The sequence below is a fragment of the Salvelinus alpinus genome, chromosome 7 (assembly GCF_045679555.1).
Source record: "Salvelinus alpinus chromosome 7, SLU_Salpinus.1, whole genome shotgun sequence".
Taxonomy (NCBI): domain Eukaryota; kingdom Metazoa; phylum Chordata; class Actinopteri; order Salmoniformes; family Salmonidae; genus Salvelinus; species Salvelinus alpinus.
This window is the reverse complement of record NC_092092.1, coordinates 53,855,495-53,883,000: the sequence shown is the minus strand read 5'-3', so window position 1 is coordinate 53,883,000 and position 27,506 is coordinate 53,855,495. Positions and strand designations below refer to the sequence as shown.

At 44.6% G+C, this 27,506-nt stretch overlaps 1 protein-coding gene across 8 annotated transcripts in view; it reads left to right on the top strand.

Annotated features, from left to right (window-relative positions):
- LOC139581194 (transcription factor COE3-like) overlaps positions 1–23,677 on the top strand; it is a 91,895-nt gene extending 68,218 nt beyond the window's left edge. For 2 of the 8 annotated variants that reach the window (XM_071410692.1, XM_071410693.1), the window contains exons 11-17: positions 8,630–8,718; positions 16,839–16,904; positions 17,243–17,417; positions 19,846–20,028; positions 21,545–21,748; positions 22,083–22,145; positions 22,274–22,404. In XM_071410692.1, the coding sequence (XP_071266793.1) occupies positions 8,630–8,718; positions 16,839–16,904; positions 17,243–17,417; positions 19,846–20,028; positions 21,545–21,748; positions 22,083–22,141 (776 nt within the window). In that variant the 3' untranslated portion in view covers positions 22,142–22,145; positions 22,274–22,404. Of the gene's footprint in view, positions 1–8,629; positions 8,719–16,838; positions 16,905–17,242; positions 17,418–19,845; positions 20,029–21,544; positions 21,749–22,082; positions 22,146–22,273 lie in introns of all 8 variants that reach the window. The other 6 variants (XM_071410697.1, XM_071410699.1, XM_071410694.1 and 3 more) reach the window with 4 other exon arrangements.
- The last annotated feature ends 3,829 nt before the right edge of the window (positions 23,678–27,506 follow it).

Here is a 27,506-nt window from a genome sequence, read left to right as displayed (position 1 = left end):
GGGAGTGTTCCACACGTCGTGTTATGACAGAGGTACATATTGGTCTAAATGTTTTATTCTTTTAAACTCAGCCGAGGGAGAAAAAAGAGACCTAGATAAGTTCCCCTCTTTCCCTTTCTTCCCTCTGTAGCAGAGAACGGTGTCTCCAGGCTTTGATCCTAGGCATTAAAACTGTTGCCATGGGCTAGAATGGCAATACAATGAACCTGAGCGAATTGCGCTCCTAGGGGCACTCTGTTACCTGACACTTTCTATGTGACTGCAGCTTATCTACAATACAGAGACATACAGGACTATGTTGACTCTGTCACTGCCTTAATATGTCTGGGTCCACATTGACTTATGAGACAGTGAGAGATTGGTCTCCTTGATATTGGAACTAAAGAGTTGGGTCTGGTGTCTAGACAGATATTATAGGTGCTGGTTTCTCCTATAACCAAACAGACAGACAGACCAGTGGCTTCTTGGATTGTTTGCCCTCCAGTCAGAATCATTAATTTGAGCCTTCTCTTGTGCAGTACTTGAAATCCATATCTCACACACATGATATCCAAATACAAATGTGATGGTTTCTCTCCCACACACTTCTTTCTCCTTTTTATTCATGCATCTTCCTCTTATTGCCAACTGCACATCTCCATCTTCCCCCTCTCTCTCCATCTCATCCTTTACCCTTTCTTTCCCTAGCCTCCCTCTCCCTCTCTGCCCCCTCTCTTCTCTCCTCCCTCCCTCCCCCGGACTTCCAGTCTCTCTCAGGGGTTGTATATCCCCAGGTGCAGCTCGAGGAGGGGAGGGTGAAATTAATGAGGGGAGCCTGGAGGTATTGACTTTCCTGGGAAAACACAGCTCTCTAAAAATCAGTGGCCAAGTACTGCAATAACTCAGCACCCATCGATTCCCCTTCCCCATAGGCCACATTGATCTATGCATTACAAGCACTGAGGCTGGCAGCATGGATCCAGCAACACCACCCTGCCTTAACACCACCCCACTAAATACTGGAATGATGATACTGCTACTATTACTACCACTGCTGTTACTGGACCACCATTACCACTACTAACACTACTACCACTACCATTACTACTACTACTACTACTTTCTAGTACTACTACTACTATCTAGTACTACTACCACTACTCGTGGAAATTGTACTATTTTTAATAGTGTTACTAATTCCTCTGCCATAACGGATGATAATATTCATAGGAAGTGAATGCCATCATTCGTGGATGGCAGTGTAGTGTACAACAAACGCGCTGTGCCGGATCCATTTCATGGAGTGATGCATGGTTTGAGTCTGTGACTACTATTTCACTAGCCTGGGGGGCAGCAGCCTCAGGGGGTTCTCGTGGCAAGCCTCATCTTGTCCAAATCCCCCCCAAACAACAAAACACATCTGTCTAGAGGGAGAGGACGTGTGACCCAGAGGTTGGGTGTTAGAGTGAAGGGGTGTGAGAAGCCAGTCCAAGCTACATAGCCTTTTATTTGGGTTAATCTGACGTGTGGCAATCCAGTGCTGGTTTGGATGAGGTTATTCGGAAAGGAGAATGCAGCCAATGGCAGAGACGGCTAGCAGGAGCTGCTGTTGGGACCTGGTTGTTGTGTGGCGTGAAAGGAGACCTGGCGCCCTGGCGGCCACTCCCTCCCAGGCTAAACCCTTAAGAGGTTTTCAGCATGGGCAGTCGCTGTTTTCTCTCAGGGCATATTGCCTTGGAGTTGGGCAGGGCCAGTGTTCCTATCACAGCGAGGAGAAAAACAATGGTCCACTCTGTACTGTACCTTACCTCTCTCTTTCTCTGTCTCTCTCTCTGTCTCTCTCTCTGTCTCTCTCTCTGTCTCTCTCTCTGTCTCTCTCTCTCACACACACACACACACACACAGGGGCTGGCCACATGGAACATATTAGCAAAATGTTCCATACAGTATGCTGAAGGTCTTGTGAACATGTAACAAAGGAGCGAGAGTTATACCTCGGCTTCTCCGTAGTGTCGAATTTGAGCCTCTGTAAAATACTTGACTTACTCGACGTGGTGTGTTGGTCCTTCCCAGCCCTGTCGGCGATCTCTTTTTGTAGCACTGTACGCTGACTAATTGACTACTGCACTTTTATTGTTTAAATACTCTCACTGTAACACATGGAGGTAATTATGCGCAAGCATGCGTGGTATCAACTTGCGTGCAGTATAGAAAGAAAAATTATCACTTTTACACAATCATGTATTAATTGATTTCCAGATGTCCATCTTTGCTGCACAGTAGTCTTCCCCATGATTGAGCATACATACCCCCTCACCCTGTGCCTACAGTTTTGCACTGAACCACGGTCGGATCAAACATTTAGTTTCTTCACGTAGACACAGAAGAACATCACATCGATGGTTGTCCTCTAGAGCATGGGGAGAAGTGGAGGTGACAGCAACACAACCACTCCCTTCTGTTGCCTCTCTCGTCTCCTGTGAGATCTGAGAATGACGCAACCCCTGTGATTAGAGTGTGCATCCGCTTCAGCGGCAAGATATGTTAATCAGCTAGTGAATAATTACCTCCTTGGTGCCTTGATTAGACCGGAGTGACAAGGCTGGGAAAGTGTGTGCCTCAAAATAAATACCCCCTCACACACACCTGAGAAGTTATTATTTTTGAGTCACAGCCTACAATGCCCCCACAGAAACGCTTATTATCTGAAATTAGTTCTGCTAGTCCCCCCTCCTTAAAGACAGTAGATCTCTGTCTTTGATATATGAAATGTGGCATGTCTCTGTGGAAGAGAGGGGAATTCCCTCAGTGGAGAACACTGGTCTGTCTAATAAAAGAGGAATCTTCTACCGGTAACTTCAGGGAATCTAGAGTAAGTGTAGTTTCATCACTTGTAGCGTTAAATGGATGTGATAAGTACTCATTGACTTGGGGCTGAATCCAGACATGAGTTATGTCCCATTGACATCTGTGTAGGATTTACAGAGACATACGGAGACAAAATGCGGTAAACTGATAGGCCTACTTCATTGAAAATACAGTTCAGTATTTAGAACCCTTCCTTTTTTCGACATTTTGTTTTATTCTTAAATTTCTTAAATTGTTTTATTCTTAAATTCTTAAAAAATATTTTTCCTCATCAATCTACACACAATACCCCATAATGACATAGCAAAAACAGTTTTTTAGAAATGTTTTCACATTTATTAAATACCTTATTTACATAAGTATTCAGACCCTTGCTATGAGACTCTAAATTGAGGTGCAGGTGCATCCAGGTGCAGGTGCATCCTGTTTCCATTGATCATCCATGAGATGTTTCTACAACTTGATTGGAGTCCATCTGTGGTAAATTCAATTGATTGGACATGATTTGGAAAGGCACACACCTGTTTATATAAGGTCCCACAATTGACAGTGCATGTTTGAGCAATAATCAAGCCATGATCGAGCCAGGAATTGTCTGTGGACCTGCGAGACAGGATTCTGTCGAGGCACAGATCTGGGGAAGGGTACCAAAAAACTTCTGCAGCATTGAAGGTCCCCAAGAACACAGTGGCCTCCATCATTCTTAAATGGAAGAAGTTTGGAACCACCAACACTCTTCCTAGAGCTGGACGCCCGGCCAAACTGAGCAATCGGGGGAGAAGGGCCTTGGTCAGGGAGGTGACCAAGAACCCGATGGTCACTCTGACAGAGATCCAGAGTTCCTCTGTGGAGATGGGAGAACCTTCCAGAAGGACAACCATCTCTGCCGCACTCCACCAATCAGGCCTTTATGGCAGAGTGGCCAGACGGAAGCCCCTCCTAAGTAAAAGGCACATGACAGCCCGCTTGGAGTTTGCCGAAAGGCACCTAAAGGACTCTCAGACCATGAGAAACAAGATTCTCTGGTCTGATGAAACCAAAGGTGCTTCAACAAAATACTGAGTAAAGGGTCTAAATAGTTATGTAAATGTCAATTTTTTATTTGTAATAAATTAGCAAACATTTAAAAAAAAACTGTTTATGCTTTGTCGTTATGGGATATTGTGTATAGATTGATAAGAAAAAACAATTTAATCCACAAAATGTGGAAAAAGTCAAGGGGTCTGAATACTTTCCGAATGTACTGTACCCATTAAAAGATTCCCTCTTTCCTCTGAAGGTCAGGTGTGGTCTATCGTTTTTCTCTCTCTTCAAAGCTATGTGGTCTAGTGTGGTGTCAGACACGGGTCACTGGAGGTCATAAGAGTCATACAGACTACATCAGTCAGGCTAATTGTTCCCATATCACCAAAGTGTTTTAGTCTTAATTAGAAGTATGTGTTTGGTGAGGGAAGAAGCCCTTTCATCTTCCCTGGTGGCTCTCCACTTTAAAGAGGCCATGTCTGTCTGGGGCCAGTCTGTCTGTCTGTCTGTCAATCACAGTTTAAAGTTCATGAAATTTCTATGAGCATCGATCGCAAGGGGGCCCGGATGATTGATCAAGCCTCTTGCTTTGAATTTCTCTTTTCTATGCTCTCACTGTGATGGGATGTGTGTGTGTGTGTGTGTGTGTGTGTGTGTGTGTGTGTGTGTGTGTGTGTGTGTGTGTGTGTGTGTGTGTGTGTGTGTGTGTTGTGGGGGGGGCGTGGTGTGTGCATGGTTACCCGTAGGTCTATGTATTGAGTTTGTACAGTGTGTTATATATACAGTGCAGAATAATATGCTGATGGAGTCATGTTTGGGGAGAGCAACTGTTTTTACACAGACAACAGCATACCGCAGTTCAAGCCAGAGTTCTGTTTAGCATCGCACGTTTGTACGCGTCCCAGTGGGTTGCTATGTCATCTTACTCTGAATGAGGGACAAATGAAAGAGCGAGAGAGAGAGAGAGAGGGGGATGAAAGGAGTAAATCAATAGCGTAGTGCACGTGTGTAACAGTAACAGTGTGGCTTTAGATGCTTGTTGACCGGTCGGTGCTCCACAACCCCCAGCCGACAACACACAGCCGCACTTGACAGACTCAGATCAGGCTCACACTGTTAGTGCGTCCGACAATTTCTTCCCTCAGAAGAGAGGGAGGAAATGATCTGATACACACATCTGTAGGCGACGGGGGCAAACGCAGCGATGACCTGCATCAATCATAACATGAATAGAGATGATAGGAATGGAAAATTGGAGCCCATGTTGCTCAAGCCGCTTCAAATCCCCTGTTCTGTCAGCCGGGCGGTGGGGATGGGCTGGGGCCTTGATGGTGTATCTCATATGAAATATGGACTCCATTTGAAATGATACGTGCAATATAGGGAAAGCCACGGAGAGCCTATGTGTTGAGTGGTGGAGCAGGATAGTGGAGATTTATGGGTTTGAGGATGATCCTCATCGGGGACATGACTGTGCCTTCAACAAGGATATCACTGGAGTGAAAGGCGTCAAGGCGCTGAAAAAAGATTCCCTAAAGTGCATATTCCATCCATCAGCTATATCTGGTAAACATGTACAGAATCAGCTAGCAGCCAAGTAGAAAAGCAGAAGCCACCTAAGCGGTTGGAAGGGCAGCGACTGTGAGGGAAAGTAAATAGAAAATAGCTCAACATAAATAGATGTAAAACGCGTTGGAGTATGAGGATGTAAACATATGCTGAATAAATGGATACATATTTTGCCAAGGCACCGCTTGAGCATGCAAACCCTATAAAGCTTTGGAGCCTTAGTCTCTACACCCCGTGAGACTGATTGTAAAAGAGCAGTGAGACTTGCAACGTTCCAATAATATTAACTAGCTTCCTTTTCCCTCTCTCCCATTCTGGACCACCGATCTGAAAGGACTTGATTTGTTTCAATTCTGCAGTTGAACACCTATCCAATCCCTCAGTAGCAACAAAGGAAAGGAAGCTATTTAAGAATATTGGTGCCTAGCCCACCTTAACTCTATCATGTTTCCCATATTTGTTCGGTTCAGGGGTGTAAGTAAGCGTCCCCTCTGATCACGTTGACCTTGTACACTGTTCTAACTCTGACTTAACCGCTTGCTTCTGTGAACTGAAGTCGTTTGGGTCCTTTGGAATAAGACAGAGAGCAACATGGGAATGGATTTTTGAGGGAGCTTTAGGTAGCCTCCTCCTAAACCTCTAGAAATAGGTTAGGACATCTGGCTCGACATGTGGAGGTTTTTCCACGTGGGTTGAAAGGTGAAATGTTACACATGTACGATCAAATGGGCCATTTTTGACTTTGCTACTTGCAACAATCATCTCAACCTACAGAAGTGGAGTTTTGCATTTAAATGAAGTCCGAATGATATCAGAGTATTAAGGTAGAAGACATGACACTTAAGGCGATGATTAAATTAACATTATCATCTGTAATACCAATTAATGCTACATGGTCTATCTGACTTTAAATGCCTAAAGTTTGGAGCTCGTTGTTTTCCTGAACCCGAAAATGTCTGTCCTGCTTGTGTTGTGCCCTGCTGTCACCAGCACCATGTTTCCCTATCTAATACAGTTTTGTGCTTTGGGATCATATTTCACTAGAGCTCCTCTCAGGCTTGGTTGAGTGTGTTAGTGGAAATTCCCATTCACCCTCTCCCTCCCTTTTGTCCCAGTCGAGTGGTCACCTAATAACAACGCTCTGTTTAGTGAGACCCCAGTCGACCGTTTGATCACTTTCATAGAGCGAGAAATAGAGAGCAATAAATGGATGATTAAATAAATAAAAAAAGTATACCCCCCCGCCCACACCTCTCTTTCTCCCTCCCTCTCTCTCCCTCACTCCTACTCCCGCACTCCTACTCCCCGCCTCCTCTTCCCAGCGAACTGCATTATCTTTCCCCTTTGAAAAAATCCAAACGTCAGACACCACAAAGACGACTGGGCCCCCGAAGAAAAAATCTATACAAATTACGATGGAGAAAGTGGCACTGATGGCTGGAATTGCAGCATATGTTTACACTAAATCAGGCAATCTATCTTCATATGGGGTGTGTAATGCGTAGGGGGTCAGGGTTCGCACAGTGCGCCGGCGCTCTCCAATTACTCGGGCTCTTTGCGAAGGAGGCTGCCGTATCGATTGGCCTCGAGAACAGGGGCCTGCAGGTAGCCAATGGGGTGCTGGGGTCAAAGTGCAGTGGGATTTTAATAAGGGGAAGTAATGGACTTAATTTCTGAGGGGCCTGGCAGTAGAGGAAGAGATGTCTGCTTCACTACCCTCTTGTCTCCCCATCGAGAGGTTCATTAGGAGGCAAGCTTTATGAGATTACATTCTCTCTCTCGCTCTCTCCCTCTTTCTTTCTTTTTTTTTGCTCTCTGTCTGGTCTGTCTGTCTCTCTGTCTCTGTCTCTCCGTCTCTCTCTGTCTCTCTGCCTGTGCTGCTCATTCCCTTTTCTATTGCCCTGTCTCTCTCTGTCTCTATGTCTCTCTGTCTCTGTCTCTCTCTCTGTCTGTGCTGCTCATTCCCTTTTCTATTGCGCTGTCTCTCTTCCACTGGTTCTCTCTGATAGTGTCCCACTCTCTTGGTATATTGGCTGTTTTTCAAATTTTCCCTGATTGTGTTGAAATTCCCTTTTACAATGCTCAGCCCTAGCTCTCTGACAAGGCCTAAGGAATACCTCATTATCCAAAGACGTGTTTGGTTTCAAAGTAGACTATCCCCTTCATCCCGACAAGGGAGAAATTGTCCATGAGAGTGTAATCTGTTTGGGCCTTGCTAACGTTCCTCTCTAGGTCCCTCTCAGGGGACAGGGGCAGATATTCAAAATGGCAGCCTGTGTGGAGAGGGCACGTCTAGGCTCCGTCACCCTTCAGATAACATCCTGACCCAGCCGCAGCCTGAAAGCCCTTTTCTCCTTCCCTTGGTGTGAAACGAGCCTCAGACAAATTTGATTTAGCAGCTCGCGGGTGCCCGTTCCCGGGGAAAGAAAACAAATATTGTTATAATGGTAATAACATCTATTTGCCGCTCGCGACAAACGGCAGCGGGCCTTTGAAAAGACCCTACGCTGCCGCCACCACCTTATTCTTATTCATGAAAGCGCCGGTTATGCATATTAGCGCAAACTAGCTATTCTACTCACCGGCATTTGGTGTGTCAATCATCCTTACGGAATACAAGAGGCACCGGTGACAAAAGCGGAGAGGGCAAGAAGGCTGACAAATTGTCCCCAAAGTCAAATTTGACAGCCTTTTATGATTAATGGGCTTGATTATGGAGAAATATCTCTCTAACTCATTTCCGGCTGTTTCTCTTTTCTCCTTCGTCTCGAAATGGAGAGGAATGGAGATTGCGTTGTTTGCAAATGTGGGGGGGGGGGGATGAAATAAAAAGGGGGGTACCTGAGAGGCTTAGAGTGAGGGAGGTGCAATTGAATTAGTTAGGAATGCCCTGTGAAAGGGATAGCGACTGGGACAGGTTGAGTGGAAGGTCTCAAGCTTAATAAATAGAATAGACGAAAGAGAGAGACGTGACGGTGGAGGAAGAGATCGCCTGACGCCGGGCTGACACTCAAGGCTATTGTAGAGCACATGTATCAAGGCAGGACAGCTAGTCAGGGGAGATCTTCCTCTAGAATGTGACATAACACCTTCATAAGGCCTACATAGGCATACAAGCGTGGAATTAAATGCATGTTTGAGCTGCTTCACTCAGCAATGTTCCAACCTTGATAATTCTCTCTCTTTCCAGCCTTGAATGAGCCCACCATCGACTACGGCTTCCAGAGGCTACAGAAGGTCATCCCCAGACACCCAGGAGATCCCGAGAGGTTACCTAAGGTCAGTGGCGTGCCTCATAGGACACCAAGGAGTACATCATCCCCTGTTGTTACTCCAAAGACCACCCAGACTTCGGACCGCCAAATATCTGAGTTTATAAACCTGATTTGTTAGATTTGGATGAATTATGAACCCTTTGCCCTAAGAACAGGCTCTGATGCCAAGGGGCACATTGTTCTGATAACTCGTACAATTGGAAACAGGTGGTTATGGGATGTCGTATTTGGTGTTTGAGACAGTGTTCCTGGTCTGGTTGTTTTTAGGTTTGAGGTAGCAACAGCCATGCATATGCAAAGTCACTTATACATAGACATGAGTGTATGCAAGGCTCAACACTGCCTTTCAGACACACTTGATAAATACTTGCGTACACACCCCGACACACACACTTAGGCACAGACTCAGGTAGGGCAGCCGTCAGGTGCCCTGGGCGGTTTGCCGCCTGGTTAGTATGAAAAGATTATTTTCCCCCTAAAAGGTGCTCCACTAAATGAGTGAGATTGTTTTGGGCAGAGAACTGCTGTAAAGGGGGATATGATCAGATGGGGCCTGACAGTCTAAAGCAGCTGCCAAATTGAAACCATTTATCAAAATCTGACGTCTGAGATCCAGTCACCAAAAAAGTAGTTTATTTGTAAATTGATACTAATAGTGAGCATATATTGTCTGGCCCCTTTGATGCCCTGATTTGTGGTGGAGGGAGAATGTCCCCATCAGCCGTTATATATTTATTTATTCAAAAGAAAACTCAATATGCAAATAGATTTTCCTCCGTCTTCCATCCAGCTGCGAGCTTTCCCGACATTTTAGACAGAATGAAATAGCAACAAGAGTAACACCTTAAAGCTTGCCATTCGTGAAGTACCTCATTGCTCTCACCCAATGTGACTTGTCAGGATAGACTCACAATATCACTCGGGAACAGTTAGGTTGACATTTCATCCCTTTGTTATCCTCTCTCCTTTCCTTTTCTTGTAGGACAGAAAGGTTGGCCAGGAGCGATAGTAGAATGTTTGTCTCTTAGGCAGGGAGCAAAGCTCCCTTAAGCTACATCCAGAGGCTATAGACACCAAACCCTGCTATTGGAACCAATTCAAGTCAAATGTAATTATTTATTTTTTACAGGAAGAAACAGCAAGTCTAGAATGGTGGGAATAAGAGATATTCCATGTAAATAATGATAGGGGGGAAACACTAAGATAGGAAAACACTGGCCATCGTTCCTCTGGGCTCCTTTGGTTTTGGTGTTTTCCTTTGTAGCCGAGAAACCCCTGTCGAGTGATTTCATTAGGAGGTTGGCAACCACACTTCTCCAACGAGCCTGTGTCAGAGCTGGAACCCTGTGCTCCAGTGATGGACAGACAGACCAGACCGGGGCTAAAGCATGGCCAACTGGTCACTGATGACCTCGGAGGCTGGGGCTGGATCAGGTTTGCCTCTAATTTCATTTCCAGTCTGCCTTGGCTGCAAGCGGACACTTCCCTGTCCAGATCTATGGAGGATATGTGAAACGAGTTCAAGCTCTAGCCTCCCCTCATTGCTCAGCATGGGAGGCACTCCGTTCCAGGACCTTTGCGGTAGAAGACCCAGACCCATTCCCAGGTCACGGCAAGTTTAACGGCCTATGAATCCTCTTAAATAGACACCTGGATGGTGATGCATTCCTTACATGTGGAGGGCCTATTTTCCTAAGATACGGCCACACGGGAGGCCTGTTTTGATACAGAGCAAACAAACAAATGGAGACAGAGCTAAAAAGCAAACCGAGGTGAAGAGTTTGCCGTCTTATTGGCCAAAATGTGTTAACGGCAACAACAAAAAATTGGTTCATATGAGGTATCATATGTTCAAGGAGAATAGATGTGTTTTCTACCTGTTTGGCCATTACATTGGAATTAACTGCCAGGGTTAGGGGACAATTGTATTTGAATGCAATTGTTAGTGCGAGGATGGAATAAAAGCCTGCACACCCTGTAGCTTTACAGCACCTGAGCTGTGTGTGCGCACCCCTGATCTAGATGATGTACTTGAAGAGATCAGTTTGGTGGTATGGTGTGGAAGCGGTAGCTAGCCATAGCTTTTCCTGTGTGTTGTAGCTAGGTGGTATGCAGAGCCAGGCTAGGGGGGATTTATCATTGTTAAGGGACCTGTCGGATGACTTCTTCTCCCGGGTCAGCTGATCTCTTCTCTCCGGGCACCTCTGGATCCAGGGAGCCATCCTCCCATAATTGAGCCCCTGGAAAGCAATGGAAGAAAAAAAGAAAGTGGAATATGTCTGGAGACAGACGCAAGGAGGACTGGGGCGTTGGGGGCAGGGGCTGGGGCAGGGGCTGGGGATGGGGCTGGGGATGGGGCTGGGGATGGGGATGGGGCTGGAGCTGGAGCTGGAGCTGGGGCTGGTTGCAGGGGCTGGGGCAGGGGATGGGGTAGGGGCTGGGGCTCAGGAGGGTTGGGTTAGGTGAGGTGGGTAAAAGAGATATGCTGTTCAACTATATGACGTATGATCAAGGTGCATTCCATAACATTTCCACATGAAAATAGCACTTATTAAAGTACCGTATATCTGTAATAGTAAAGAAATAAAATTCCTCGAAGTACCTTTTCTTACCGTGTCACTAAAATGTTTAAAAAATACCTCACCATTACAAAATTTACAGTCAAGGAGAAGTGAAATAGACAGGGTTTCCAGTCGATAGGTAATTAATTGTAATTTAACTTATCGATTTTCTCAAATTCAACAAATCAATTGAAGAGAAACAATCCTCATATAAGATGATCTGCATTTTTCAACTCATGAATCAAATCGGAATTCATTTCCTCAATCGACCTGACTTGAAGATGACGCCAGCCAGTTCAGGATAGAGGGATTCTATAATTCCTGCTCTTTCATATCGTTCGCCTTGTGAGTTATTCCACCTGGAGCTCTGAAGTACCCTAAAGAGACATACACTCTCTAGATGTGTGGTCTGTCGCTCCAGAATGCTGGATGTGCCTTTCCCTTTTGGCCCTGAGACAGACAAAAGGAGAGCATGGTGGATGAAATGGTTTCCCCCTCTGTCTGAGGTCGTAAAAGAGACATATACTAGCTAAAACCTGTTTTTCCCCAAGTCTAAGTCATCAGTGTAGAGGTTTCCAGGATAGAGGCTGGGAACAGACCCGTCCTACTCTCACAGAGGGAGGGAGTCTCTTGTTGGGCCAACTTCTTATCCCTCACTGGCAGTAGACCCACTGAGGATAAAGGAGAGAACACTCCTTTCCCTCCCTCCTGCCCCCCCCCCCCCTCTGTCTCTCTCTGTCTCTCTGTCTCTCTCTCTGTCTGTCTGTCTGTCTGTCTCTGTCTGTCTGTCTGTCTGTCTGTCTGTCTGTCTGTCTGTCTGTCTCTGTCTGTCTGTCTGTCTGTCTGTCTGTCTCTGTCTGTCTGTCTCTGTCTGTCTGTCTCTGTCTCTGTCTCTCTCTGTCTCTGTCTCTCTCTGTCTCTGTCTCTGTCTCTGTCTGTCTCTGTCTGTCTCTGTCTGTCTGTCTGTCTGTGTCTGTCTGTCTGTCTGTCTGTCTGTCTGTCTGTCTGTCTGTCTGTCTGTCTCTCTGTCTCTGTCTCTCTGTCTCTCTGTCTCTCTGTCTCTCTGTCTCTGTCTGTCTTTCTGTCTCTTTCTCTGTCTGTCTGTCTGTCTGTCTGTCTGTCTGTCTGTCTGTCTGTCTGTCTGTCTGTCTGTCTGTCTGTCTGTCTGTCTCTGTCTCTGTCTCTCTCTCTGTCTCTCTGTCTGTCTGTCTGTCTCTCTGTGTCTGTCTGTCTGTCTGTCTGTCTGTCTGTCTGTCTGTCTGTCTGTCTGTCTGTCTGTGTCTCTGTGTCTCTGTGTCTCTGTGTCTCTGTGTCTCTGTGTCTCTCTCTGTGTTTATCTCTGTCTGTCTCTCTGTCTCTCTGTTTCTCTGTCTCTCTCTCTCTTTGTGTCTGTGCAAAGTGCTTGCATGCATGTGAGAGTGTGTGTTTTCTGGATGCTGAGAGTATAACATCCCAGACTGTACATTACTCCTCCATGGTTAGAATTCAGTGTAAAACATGTTATTGTTCTATTCTTATTCTTATCCCAGAGTATTCAGTGCATTTTCATGCAGTTGTCACTTTCAGTGAATCTTTCCACCCTTGCATATTCCATGTTTGATGTTTATTCATATTGCAAATGGGTAATTCCAAAAATCAAGATATTACCTAAAGTGACACTCACTTTATACGAGCACTAAACCAGCATTTAACACACCATGGACAATTCCATAGTATCCCCATCCGCCGAATCTCTCTGTTCATTGGCTGTGGTGATTATTGAATGAGCCGACATGCTGCTTCTAACCCTCCATCCCTCTTTCCCTCCGTCCATCTCTGAGAGGAAGTGCAGAGCAGTCTGAACCCCCCCCCCCCCCCCTCCCTAGAGGTGTGGGCCAGTGATAAGAGATTATGATGATAACTGGGAGATAGTGCATTACCGTATTGATTGTGTTAAAACACCCGCGCTCTGATTGCCGGCACTTGGGCTGACAGGAATCCAATGGCGCTGTCTCTCCGCGCCGCTAAAAGGAGGAGTGTATGTGCGCGTGCGTGTGTGTGCGTCTGTGTGTGTGTGTGTATGTGGATATGTGTGTATGTGTGGTATGGTTCACGGCAAGGCAGTGCAACGCCCATATCTCACCTCCACACACACACATGCACCACAGCTGCAGTACCACAAGGCCCAGGCATAGATAATCCTTGCTGTTATGTCGCAAAGTGCTGTGATGTATTTCCAATGGTCCAAGTCAAGTAACATGAAATGTAATGAGGTTCTCAGAACAGACGGCCTGTTCTTGGTTGGTTATCGAATGGTTGTTATTGTTTAGACCAGCATGACTTATTCTACAATAATACTCTGGAACAGGGTTTCCCAAACTCGGTCCTGCCCCCCCTGGGTTACATAAATATTTCTAGCACAGCTGACTCTAATAATTAAAGCTTGATGATGAGCTGGTTATTTGAATCAGCTGTGTAGTGCTATGGGGGGTGTCCTCCGGAGAAGTTTGGGAATCCCTGCTCCGGAGAATGTACTCCAAAGAGTATTTCCTTTGCATTTGTTTGAGAGATTCTGGTTAGTTGGGGCAGTTGTTATGATCCGAAAATGGCCACACACTTCAAACAATTGAACACACAAACACACACACAAACAGAGTAGCACCAGCAAGCAGTAAGGCCTCGAAGGCGTCATTAACTTGAGAAAGGCTGTCGTGTTTGTCATTGCCTAATGAAAATACAAGAAGAGAGACCGACTGTGGCAAACACACACACACCAGTGTGTAGAGGCAGGAATGTGTGCGTGCGAATGTTTGTGAGTGCATGTGCTTGTGTGTATGTGTTTGTATATTGCTGCGTGTGTAAGTGTTTGCGTATGTGTGTGTCCGTGCGTATTTGTATGTGTTTGAGGCGGCAGGGTGGGAAGGGGTTGCCAAAGTTCCCTATGGCAGGCAGGGTGTTGCAGCCGCCAAGCCTCAGAGACATTAACTAACTTCTGTTTTATAATGGAGATTAATGAAGCGAGCGTATGCCAGAGGGGAGGAGAGAGGATGAGAGGGGATAGGATGAGAGGAGAGGAGGAGAGGAGGGGTCTGAGACACTCCTCACAGGGGTGGATATGTTGGCAGTGCCAGGGTGTGACAGATTGTGCCCTCTTTCAGTGGGTAGGGGTTTGGGCGTAGGGACTAGGGGTGGAATAGAGAGTGACAGGAGCTATATTGCTTGGTTGCAGTGGGGGTAGCGGTGTGTGTGTGTCTGTGTGACTTTGTGCCTGCAGGATAGCTGCGGGGTCAGTAGGAGTGTGGGGGTAGGCAGGTGGGTCGGCATGCCCACTAAGGAGAGGCACAGAGGAAGGGCACACTGGCACGGTGGATCTCAGATAGATGTGCAACATAATTTGATCACTCTTTTGTTGCTGAGAGTTTTCCTGGAAATGCAAATTTTTTCCCCTTTCGAAAAATGTATCAAGCCCTACAGAAAAATGTCCGTTATTTATAATCCACATAATAATATACCTTTCCTGTTGATGCAGGATTATTTTTGTGCTGTAAAAAGCTGGCTCAAGTTAAGATCCTACGTCTGTACACACGCATGGACGCACAGACATACACACACCCATACACACACAAACACACAAACTCGAACACACGCATTCGTTCACACATGCTCTTTCTAAAAAAAAAGAAATGTGCACATGGTAAAAAAACTAAACCAATATGTTAATAAAACAAGGGAATCTAATTTCCTTTCAAGCATATATTCAGGAGGGAATACATTAAGTTAAGAATAACGCACACACCCCTTCCTCACTGTAACTCAAGTCAGTATGCTTGCCCATCTGGGCAGATGCTTTTTCCCTCAGGCTGATTCGACTGAATCATTTTTCCTGAGGTCATATTTTGTCGTGGGAAATGGGGGACAGAAAAGAAAGAGCGTCCTCGTGCACTCTTTCCCTGTCAAACACTGAACACAGGGCCAACAGTGAGGGAATAGTTAAATGGTTAAACGATAAGAAAAACAGTTATTCCCGGATACATGTTCACCACAGCACTGCACATTTCCTTTGACAGTGTTTCGGTCAAGTTCAAATTATTTTTTATTTTTTTAACAACACAAGGAAAAGTCTAGATGTGTTGTAGGAACCAATCACGTTCAAGAAAAGCAGACAGAGGCCCCTCCTCGTTGTAATACCCCAGAGACCTCCAGCAGAGGCTCCCACAACACCAGCTCTCATCCACAGAGCCCTGGAAACAACAACCAACCCAGCCCTCCCGACCTCACTCACTCCTCTTCTCTGTCCTCTTCACTTCGCATCTCCTTTCCACTCGCATGTTATGACGTCCCATCTCTCCTCTCCTCTCCTCTCCTCTCCTCTCCTCTCCTCTCCTCTCCTCTCCTCTCCTCTCCTCTCCTCTCCTCTCCTCTCCTCTCCTCTCCTCTCCTCTCCTCTCCTCTCCTCTCCTCTCCTCTCCTCTCCTCTCCTCTCTCATTCCTCCAGTGAAAAGGCACAGGACCTTGTGTGAATGTGTGATTGTTTGTCCCCCAATTTAGCCCCTGCGATTGTCAGCGACGCCTCCTCCGGCAGACCCTATTTATCTATCTATCAGGCCTGTTATTGTTATTAAGAGCCATCGCCACGGTGACCCACTGGGCTAACGGGGAGAGATTGGACACTTCCTCCTCTGGGTGGTGGGAAAACAGCCCGGGGGCAATGGAGGAGGTGGGGATGGAGGGATGATGGTGGGAGAGAGAGAGCAGGAGGGAGGGGTGAATTAGGCAGGGGAAATTCAATAAACAGATGCAATGTGGCTCTAATAAGCTGGGGTCTGAAGTGGCGGATCGGAAGCACTGAAGGCAGTCTGAAAGTGTTAATGGGTTCCCACCACCTCAGGCTTCTTCCTTCCCCCTTCCCCCACTCCCTCCAGGGTGCATCGGCAGCCATTTTGATTAGAGGCCTGGTAACGATGCCCTCTGATCATGACAATTTGTTACTATGTGGTGCCGTGACAAAATGTGTGCTCTAACAAAAACGTAAACCCCCTGCAAGCAGAGACATTAGAGGTTGAGAAGGGAGTGGTTGGGCCTAATACTTGAGATGTCTAAGTGCTGACTGGGAGAGAGTATAGTGTGAGTGTGTGAGAGAATGGGAGAGGGGAAATGAGATGCAGACAGCTGCTTTCTCTGGGTTGTTTATCACACATAGGCCTTGCCATTGAAGCTAATCTCTGACTTGTACTCTGTAAAACAATGATTACATTTTGAATGCTTTCCCCATTTTACGAGCCCAACTCCCAAAATCCAGGTACGACTCTTACAGCAACCAGAGTTACAGTACAATGGAATGACTTACGCTCACAAAACCAAAACATCCCAGATTGTTTTACCGCTTACATGTTTTAGGTCTTAATGTTCTAGGTTTATACGAGCAGTAAAATGTTTCTTCAGATTTTTACTATCAATCATCAACAAGTTCCAGGATTCTGAAATTGTAATGAGTGTGGAATCTTTCATGTAACTCGGTAACATACTGTGTTTTTATTCAAATGAATTGTAGTATTCAGTAACATGTGATGTGATGTCATTTCAGGAAGTGCTGTTAAAGCGATCAGCAGACTTAGTAGAAGCCCTGTACGGAATGCCCCACAATAACCAGGTATGTAATCATATAGATTTTCCTTTTTAGCGACTCTAAAACGCGTGAAGGGTTCTTATTTTTTTGGATTAATCACAGATTAAATTAACATCCCATTTTATATTTCAAGAACAGCCAGGTCACAAGGACCTGGGAGGCCAGGATAGCTACCCATGTAGTGTCTAGATGGTAGAAGTAGGCTAAATGTACTGACTAAGAGGAAATAAAGGGTAACATGGCCCAAATAAAATATATGATCAGGTTCATCAGGTCAAAGAAATACTCAACACTACACATAAAATCTCTAAACTCACAATTCTCTACACCTTCCCCCTCTCCCTGTCCCTCCTTCCCATCAGGAGATCATTCTGAAGCGGGCAGCTGACCTGACCGAGGCCCTGTACAGCGTCCCCCGCAGCCACAACCAGCTGCCTTCGCTTAGCGGCTCGGCCGCTCACTCCGGCATGATGGGAGTCAACTCCTTCAGCAGCCAGCTGGCCGTCAACATCTCCGAGGCCTCGCAGGGGGACCAGGGTGAGTGTCACAACCCCCCACTATGACCCCTCACTCCACGACCCTCACCCTTCACCCTCTGATCTTCTCACACCTTCTCTGTGTATTGGTGTCCCTGTAGATATGCTCGTCCTATGTTTCTCTTTAATATAAGCTTCATGGCTATCCTTTAGCAATACTTTAGCTGCTTTTAGCAGCCATATACGTCAGGCGTGGCCATTTGTGCATATATACGCTCAGTGAAATGTGTGTATGCCTTTGTATGTATCCCTCTGTGTGTATTTTTGTATGTATCCCTCTGTGTGTTTTTTTGTATGTATCCCTCTGCGCGTGTGTGAGCGTGGACGTGTTTAACTATACTTGTTGGGACCAACAGGGGACATTTTGTTAGTCCCCACAAGGTCAAATGCTATTTCTAGGGGGTTTAGGGTTAAGGTTAGAATTAGTGTTAGGTTTAGAATTAGGTTTAGGTTTAGGGGAGAGTGAAAATAGGATTCTGAATGGGACTGAATTATGTCTCCCCACAAGGATAGTTATACAACACTGTGTGTGTGTGTGTGTGTGCGGTAGAGAAAGGGTGTGTGTGTGTGTGTGTGGATGGGGTAGAGAAGGGGTGTATGAGAAGGGGAGGTGCTAATGAGTTAAAAAATGCAGACGAGGTGGCATGAATAAAACAACCAGAGTTTAGACACTGAAGACAGCAGCTCGGTCAAGATTTCAGGGAGCAGAGTGTGAGTGTGTGTCTCTTTTTTTCAGTGCATGCTTGACACCATTGTTGCAAGTGTGAATTCACTATTTATACAATTCCAAAAATGCGTAAGCATGTTATTATGCATATATTATAACGCAAAGCCCTCCACACATGCAGGCATGTATGCATTCACGCACACACAAACACACACACACACACCACTATCCTAGAGAGGGCTGTTTCCTTTGACAAAGCCGCGCTGTGACTGATGCACAGGAAATAGGTCTGAATGTGTGATGAACAGATTGGCTCACGTCGGACCAGAGGATACAGGCAGAATGAGGAAATGCGAGAGATATCTTGAGATGTTTTCTCTCCCCTGACACCTCAGCATAGTTCCTCCCTTCCTCCCCTTGTCTACTTTTCACATCAACCTACGAGTGAACACCTACAGTAATCTATGAAGTCATGGGAACAGGACTGCAGCCATCGTGAAAATACAGAATTTCATAGTGTATGTCCATAATCATTGGAACATTGCAACCCAGAATCAGACTTTTTCCCACCTACTGTAACGCCTCTTTGTGCTCCTAGAAATGACATACTATGATTCAAATATTAATATAGAGGGCCGCTCATACGCCAAGCTTTATGAAAGGAATAAGCAATGCAATTTACTGAAACAATTCCAGACGAGCGTTATGGATCTGCTTTACATCACGTTGTATGCAAAAATGGATTATATCATTCCTCCTCTGGCATTTGTCTTCAAACTTGCATCCACTCCACTTGTTTTACTTCACGTTGACAGTTTCCTCTGGAGCGAGTAGGGGTACTACCCGGCCCTTGTGGCGCGTCTCGGTCTCGTTGACCTCCAGAGGCTGTCCACGATAGCTGGATAGGGTTACTGACTGCTCCCCCTAGGCTAGGCCTGTCCTTCATCTCTCCCCCCAATAGTGGAGTGGAGTTGCCTTAACTCTCTCCCCCCTCTACCACCCCCAGCCCTTAGTTGATTGGCCCTCATCTAGGATGTATTGAATACCCGTTCTCCCTTCGTTCTAGCCCTCTTGCCTTCACGAGGCACTAGGGCTCCTACCCATCTGGGGGCTTAGAGACCAGAGAGAAAGGCACAGTGTGCTCTCACTTCCTCTCCATACTTCTTTCCTTCTCTCTCTCTCTCTCTCCCTTTCCCTCCCCTTTCTCTCCCTCACTCTTCTACTCTTTTCTCTCTTTCTCTCTTCCCACTTCCTGGTTTGAGCCAACGCAATTCCCAGCAGGAGAGCGATTGATGGAGCGCTACCCTGGGATCAGGAAGAGTGCAGGCAATGGGAAACACATGTCAGGAACAACAGTGGAGGGAGGGCCAGCAGGGACAATCCCTTTCAAAAGCCACACCGTGTCCGATTCAACTCTTCAATTCATTGGGGAAACATGGAAACTTCCCACTATGGTTCCATTTTGATAGGCCCGACTCTTACCAAATCTAATGATCACTTTTGACATAATATTTATTAACCCGTGTTCTGATTTGAAGTGTAAAGGGAATTGTGCTCAAACAGTTAAGGGAGAGGGGAAATGCTGCCTCGGGTGGTTTTAGTTCTGGAGGTGAGCAATGCAAACCGGAATACTCAATATTAGAATAGTGAAAATCAGGTCCATGCTTTTGGAGTTAGTCAATGGAATACAAATGTGATGTTGTTCAAACTGCACTGTGCTGATGCCATTGGATTAACTATAGCATTTCCTCCTTTTGTCCAGGTTACTCCCGTAACTCCAACAGCGTATCGCCCCGTGGCTACGTCCCCAGCTCCACGCCCCAGCAGTCCAACTACAACACCATCACGTCCACCATGAACGGTTACGGAGCGGGCATGACCAACCTGGGGGTGCCAGGCTCGCCCAGCTTCCTCAACGGCTCCGCTGCCAACTCCCCCTACGCAAGTAAGTACAGCCTTATTTGGTCCCAATGATCATTAATATATCTGATTGCATCTCAATGCGTCAGGTCTCAAGGCACGTCACATTCCGTGGAGGGGTGGGGGGTGTTATTTGGGTAGTTATATATGTGGTGGGATAGCAACACACGGTTTCATTAGGACAGTAATACTCTGATTCAGTCCAGGAGGGATGCAGTGTCTGCTAGTTATCTCCTACTTCCTGTTTACACAGTGATTGGCTTAGACCTGGGGCACAAAGTGTGTGGACTCGCACCAATTTAGTATTGATCAATTCAGTAGAGGCAAAGAAACAGAACATACCTGCGTCCACTGCCATTCTGGAGGACTGGTGTTGAGGACACCTGCTGTAAGATCTGCATTGGAATTCCTCACACACACATCGCGTAGATGACATCGCAGGGATTCCTCCTCTCTCCCTCAGTGCTAGAACCCTTCGGTGTCTCTGTTCCTGATCCTTCCTTCTAATTAACATGCTTAGAGTCACGATTCCACTCTGAGGTTACAGGTGTTTTAGAACTCTGGTTGTCACCCACTGGGACTTTTTGAGTTGCTTATTGTTTAGGCTACAGCATCACAGATCAAAGTCTCCCAGAGACGTCTTTAGAGCATGGCAGACAAAAACAATGCCAGCGTCTCAGTGGTTGTAGACTCTGGATACTAAACTGAAAGTAGGTTTTGTTCTGGCATTTGATGTGGAAGGTTATGTGTTGTCTACTGAAAAGAAAGGTTGGGTTTGTCTGTCTGTACCATGCATTGTGAAAGTCTTCATCTGCTTTGCCTATACCTTGTTCCATCTCCTTCATTACTGACCGCTACTAACATTCTAACACCCTCATAGTATCATTCGTGCTTTGGGTCAAACCCATTAAGTTGGATTAGTAACAAAAAATCTCAACTGTGATGTTACAGAGCAAGTATAAGTCAATAGTTCAAGGAAGATGAAACAAAAATAACTATTCACATATAGGGATGCACATAGTTTGCATTTTGCCATCCATTTTAGACTTCCATTTAGAATTTGTGAGATATGGGACTATAAACTGCTTCAGTGGTTCATACTTTACTGGAATCATATTTCTTGTGGTAAAATGTGCAATAACTACAGAGACTAACCAAGCCATTATGGGGGAGATTGGGGTATCAAATACACTGTGATTATAATACAATTGCTTTATTATCACAGTCAGCATTTCATACATGAACATTCTACACATACTGTACACACATACACACAATTCTTTTTTGTTGTGAACATGGATGGAGGTTGCTGCTATCCTCAAGAACAAGGTATTGTTGTGTCAAGTCTAAAATGGGCCTTCAAGTTATGGATCAACTTTGCAAATATTGTGCACCTTTTACTCCGGGCTTGTTACTCCAGACCTTGACCCTTCTTCAGGCAGGCATTCATTCCTCAGCCCCCATGCATGCCCTTACTGTTACAGTTCATCTCAGTCCACTCACTCACCAACCTCTGTCTGTCTGTCTGTCTTCTCCGTCAGGATCTACCACCTCCCCCTCCTCCTCCTACTCCTCCTCCTCCTCCTCCATCCCTCTGTTCTCCGGTGGACCCATAGGCCCTTATTCATTCTCTCCTGTCCATATGATCTCTGCAGTCAAACAGAAGAGCGCCTTCGCCCCTGTCGTGCGGCCACAGACCTCCCCGCCCCCCACCTGCACCACCACCAATGGCAGCAGCCTACAGGGTGAGCATCCCACCCCTCTCCTGCCTCTCAGTCCCGTCCACTTCTGCCTGGGTTATTGTTAGAAAGGGCGTTGTCATGGAGACCCTGTAATGCTAGAATTCACATGACATAATGATGTGGCCTGAGGTAGTAGTGGATTGAAGGTCAAAGTTGATCCATAACTTCTGGCTCTTGGTAAAGTAGATTTTGGAATCTGAGTGACTTTTCAAAACATTCATCACAATCAAATAATTTGGCTGAGAATCTTTGTTGACATAGAGTGACTGATTATAAGTCAATGTAACATGACTGGAAAAGTTATTATATTTGAAAAATATAATTTTGTCATTCTTAGGTTTTGCAGCAAATCCATATGCATATCATAATTACCTCAACACACGGCTTTTCATTTAAGAGGGTGTGTAATGATTTTCTATGGGATATGTATCCTTACAACATTATATTACCGTTTTATCGATGCAAAATGTGTTATGGATACAAAACGTCTCCCCACTTTATTAGGTAACCAGCGTGTCTGTCTTTCAGCCATGGCAGGTCTAATAGTCCCACCTATGTGAAGAGGGCCTTCTGCCAGATTGACCACATCCCCACTAGCTCACAGAATCTCTACAACATCAGCTTAAATCGCATCAACCTCCAAAACAGGACCACCAAGCCTCTTCACTCCTGGAAACAGAACAGCACAACAAAGAAAATCCAAGTAACCGGAAACCCGTAAAATGACGCTAGATTATCCTTGTGTTGGTTCAGTAGTTGACTTCATCGTCACTTTCTGTGTTTTGCATTTTGGGACTTGTAAGCCATTCCTTGCCCAACAGGTAGCATTCCCACATAGATATGTATGAAGGGTTAACTAATCTGAAAATATAGCAATGTGAATAATAAACTGTGGTTTTGAAAGGCAGGTAGTTACTCCTTGTCGTGTAAAGCATTGTCCTGCGTCCTACAAGGTTAATTTGCATGTCTGAAAAACAATTTTGACTGGATCTTCTAATGAACCTAGTTCATTGTCAGTCGTATAACCACTGTGAGCAGGTAGAGTCTAAAGGCCTACAGTTCAAAACTGTCAACTATGGAAAAAGTGCAGAAGCCATGAATATCCAACACTCTGTCAATTGTCAGACTCAAAATTGGTGGGAGTTTCAATGAGAATTCCCCACAATGTCTATAAAAAATCCTCTTCAAAAAGACAACTGATATCTAATGTCGTAGTCTTTTAGCATTTTAATTTGTGTACCATAGCTTTTAATAATATGCGTTTATCATATCTGAAGGAAAATGCAGTAATTTTCTAATCTAACGAAAGGGTTGGCACACATTCTGCCAAGGAGCAAATAGCAAATGTTGTACTAACAGCCCGAGGTTTTGAGGTTAAAGGGTTTTAGATGTCTACCATTTTTGAAACATAGTACAATAGATATATTTCCGGGTGTGTTGATTGGTAGATTTTAACCAGAAATGCTTGCAGCAGTTTTAATCACATTTAGGTACCAGATTTCTTGTTATTCTTCTGATTGTGCTTATTTTGTATGTATTTATAAAGTATGTTTTCGGATTCCTTTTGTGATTTAGGCCTGAATGATAGTCTTAAATATATATGTAAACACATTTGATGTCTTAATACCTTTTAGATATTGTAAAAAGAGTGATACAAGGAGAGGAACAACCCTTTTGTAAAAACTAAAAAAAGTCAAACATGACATGGTCACCCTGTCTTTCAAAGCAGGATATACGCCCCACCACTTTTGTATAAAAATGGTTTTCCGATACTATATTTAACTTTTTTTGTATACAGCATTTGTGTTTTCGCCAGTTCTCCTTGTCCTTTGTGTATTATTGTGAAATGTGTATTATCATGGTTATTTCTTAATGCACTATTTTAGTTGGGGCACTTACAAGAGCAATGCATCTTAGCAAGCAAGAAAAAAATACAAAAAAGGAAAACAATTACAAAAAATGGAGAGAAAAAAATACAAAAGACAAAGGCTAGTACAAATATGCACCAAGATGTTTTTTTGTTGTTTTAGCCATTCTTTAATTCACATTTTTGTCATTGTGGCTAAAATGGCAAGGTTGTTTTCATGTGAATTTCTCAATTTCAAAAACTCTTCCATCGTAATCCTCCATACTCCTTACTTAAAATTTTAGGCGTATCCATTTTTTGTTTATTGGTTAGAATTCAACTCCTTTCCCATCTTAACTACGGACCCAAGCCTATTCCTTGTGTTTTGGTGATAATGAATGTAATACACATGCCTGTAATACACATGCCTGAATCAGCAGCGAAGTTGAAAATCAAGTACACCCTCCAATAACTGCTGTAGAGGGACCACTCAAGTGTAGGGTTCACCGATCTCAAGGATCCTTCCATTGATGTTAGTGTTGTTGGTGGTGTTATTGTCGTTGCATACAATCTGTATCATGTACTTATGCAATGTGTATTTCCTGTAATGCAAGCTATCGCTCCACATTTCAGTGGAATGGTTTTGAAACGTAAACGAACACAAGACATAATTGATGCCTTACAATAGAACATGCTCCAATACAATGCATTTTCATTATTTTGATACTCTAATTGAAGTGTGGTCTTAGAATAAAATACAAAAAATGTAGTTATGCTGTTGCAGATTTATTTATTCCTTATTTTACCAGGTGAGTTGACTGAGAATACGTTCTCATTTACAGCAACGCCCTGGGGAAAGTTACAAAACATAGTAGAAATACATAGATGTCTAAGAATTAGTTACAATTGTCATTCATTTGATGGTTTTGAATAATCATTTGAGCTGCAGTGGATGTAGTTTAAACTAGGATATGTTGGACGATACATCCTACAAATTTCCACATAGCCTGTGTAACATAATGATAGTGGACAATAGGTCACAAAAATCAATGATGCGCCTGATTAAACCTTTGATTTTATGCTAATTCTGTGCAGTGATTGACATAAATCAGCTATCATCAGGTGGCATCAACATGTAGTCATAATGTGGGCTTGTGAAGAAGAAAAAAACTGAAGGAAAAATCTGTTGCACCACTTTGAGAGAGCCATTTTTCAATTACGAGAGTCAAGGCCAGCTCATAGAATGTCATCTGAATTCAATATTATGGACCTCTAAACCCATTTTCAATGAAAACACAAGTTTTCTCTTCGAGTTAAATCTTGGCTGACTTCTCACAATCCTCCCCTTCACCCCCATGTATCCATTCCATCCCTATACTGAGTTTTCAAATAGCTTGCAAAATATTTTTTGGTTTGTTATAGTTGTAGGAAGCTTGCTTTTTGCTGCCCTGGTTTTCTGCAGAGGTTTTTTAAATTGCAAAGTGTACTTTCTCAATGTTTAATTCAATATGAAAAGGGGAGAGGTACTGCATCTTTGTCAAATATGAAATGTACCATCAAAGTATACTCTATCAAAGCACAATGTTTAATTAATGTCTTTAAAATACAAAAGGGGGTTCTCTCCCCCACTTTTCCTTTTCTGTCTTTGACCATGCTGTAAATAGATGCATGTTTTTTTCTGTGATCCAGTGCTTTTTGTACAGAAACAGACTAATAAAGAATACATTTGGCTTGAAAACTGTCTTGTATTGTTGATGTTCTAGGTTCTGCATTGGAGTTCATTTTGCATAAGAGTGGCTTATCTACAGATCTACCATAATCTATTCCCTCACATAGCAGGGGGCAACAGGAATCAAACCAAGTACTCCTAGCTTAATAAGAAACTTTCCAGACAAGCTCATCCTTCAACAGCTTCAACCTTTTGGACGATAGTTCTAGCCAACACTCAGTCTATGGGAGATGTGTGTGCAATAGCCTCCAAAGACCACATTTTATGATGAAAATCTTGGCTCTCAAACCCTCGAACTGGGCTTCTCAGATGACATATTGACCGGTGCGTATCTGAATCAATCATTCAAAGTCTGAGTAAGAGCAACAATTCCTCCCTCTATAAATGATAGCATAACATCAGGCAAAAAGATAATCTCGATGGTTGCAAGCCTGGAGGTTGACTCTTATGTGTACTAAACTGTACAAAGTGACTTCATCACTTCAAGGCACTACACAGAGAACACATAAGACAATTCCTTTGAGCACGCTAGTGTGCATTTTTGCAAGAGTTAATGGGTTTGTGTGTATGCATACCCGTTTGATACTGTGTGCAATGTGCACAGGCTTCCTCAGAGGTCATAGGGTGTGGCCCTTAACTCTGCCCGATAGCTCTTTTTGATGCTATTAGAGTAGACCAGCAGAGGTTATCAAGTCTGCAGCCCCTTAGTAGGAAGTCTGCTTCCAATCTTTCAAGCACGTAGGAGGATCACAACATAAGCTATCTAAGAGATTTAGCATCTGAGGCTGCAAACGACAACTCCGATTAGACACCATTAGCTTTCTCAGCCACAGGTTGTGAGTAATTAACCCTAATTTGGTAGTCAGCAGTTTCTTGATGAGTTTTGATGACTCTTTGTTTGTTGGTATACAGTGCTTGTTAGTAAGAGCCTTCACCCAAAGCCTTCTGGAGCACGTCCATAGAAAACCAGAAAGCCATCTCCCAGAACCCAGAGTCCTTCTCCTGTAAGCCTCCGGTGCCAGAGCCAAAACACATCTCGACTCTGCCAAGTGAGGGCGGAAGCTGAGCAGCCCAGGCTATATAAAACATGGTCACCATCCCATAACAAGTGGTTTGTCGTGTAGAGAAGCCATTAACGGGTTTGACATATTTGAACGAGAGCGCTCCATAATACATGACCAGGGTTTCCTCTGTAAAGATTTAATGTAAAAAAGGTTCTTATTCGGCCACTAGGCTGTTGATACTTGAAGGTTGTGCGGTCACACTCTGAAAGAGGAGGATGTTGTATTGTTTCTGGGTGATTTGGCTAGCAACACATAGGGACTAAGTAATGCATCTGCTTGAAGGGGGAAGGAGGGGAAGAGGAAGCTTCCACTAAGAGGCCGAAGCCTGACCCCTATTCATATGACGGCCATGGTGCACCTCAATACTTTCTGGAAGCCTCTTTTCCTATCATCTAATCACTTCAACCTTGCTGATCTGAAAGGACTGGATGGGTGTTAACAAGAGGGAACAATCGACCTAGGCTATCAAATTAGATAGCCATAGTTGTCATAGTACAGAACGCAATAATTTTAATCAGAGTTGTAATAGATTGTGTTCAGGTGTGTTTTGTTTCAGGGTTTGAGCTGAGTGAATTAGGTGACATTATGACACTCCACAACACCATACATCTGCACTCCGAAATGTTGAAGTATTAGACCATTTCCTGTGTGTTGATGTCATGGTGACACCGCAGGCCTGGCTTTGGGCTGGGGAGGTAGCGGGGGGGGGGGGGGGTGATAGAGGGAGGGGGGTTCATAACAGTAGAACGGCACTCAGGACTTGCACAGGAAGTGCTTTGGGCCTCAGCCCGAGATGACATTGGAGCCCTCCGCCAACTCTGCACAGTTGAGAAGGTATGTAAATCACCCGTACAAAAGTTCAACCTAGCCAGCCATGTTTCCTGGGAAGGACTGATGCTCGAGGAGCTTTGGAAATATGATGTTGGCCCATCAAAACCATGTGTTGCACAACCTCTGCACTGTCAAAAAAAGAGCACATATTTCAGTGTGAGGTTCACTGATTTTCTCATCTTTTGGAGTAAGGTTAGAGAGTTGGAGTCTGAGTGTTTAATAGTCAGTGAGTCCCTCAAGCTTTTGGTACTGTGACAATGTGACGAAGCAAATTGTATTCACAGGTGTGTC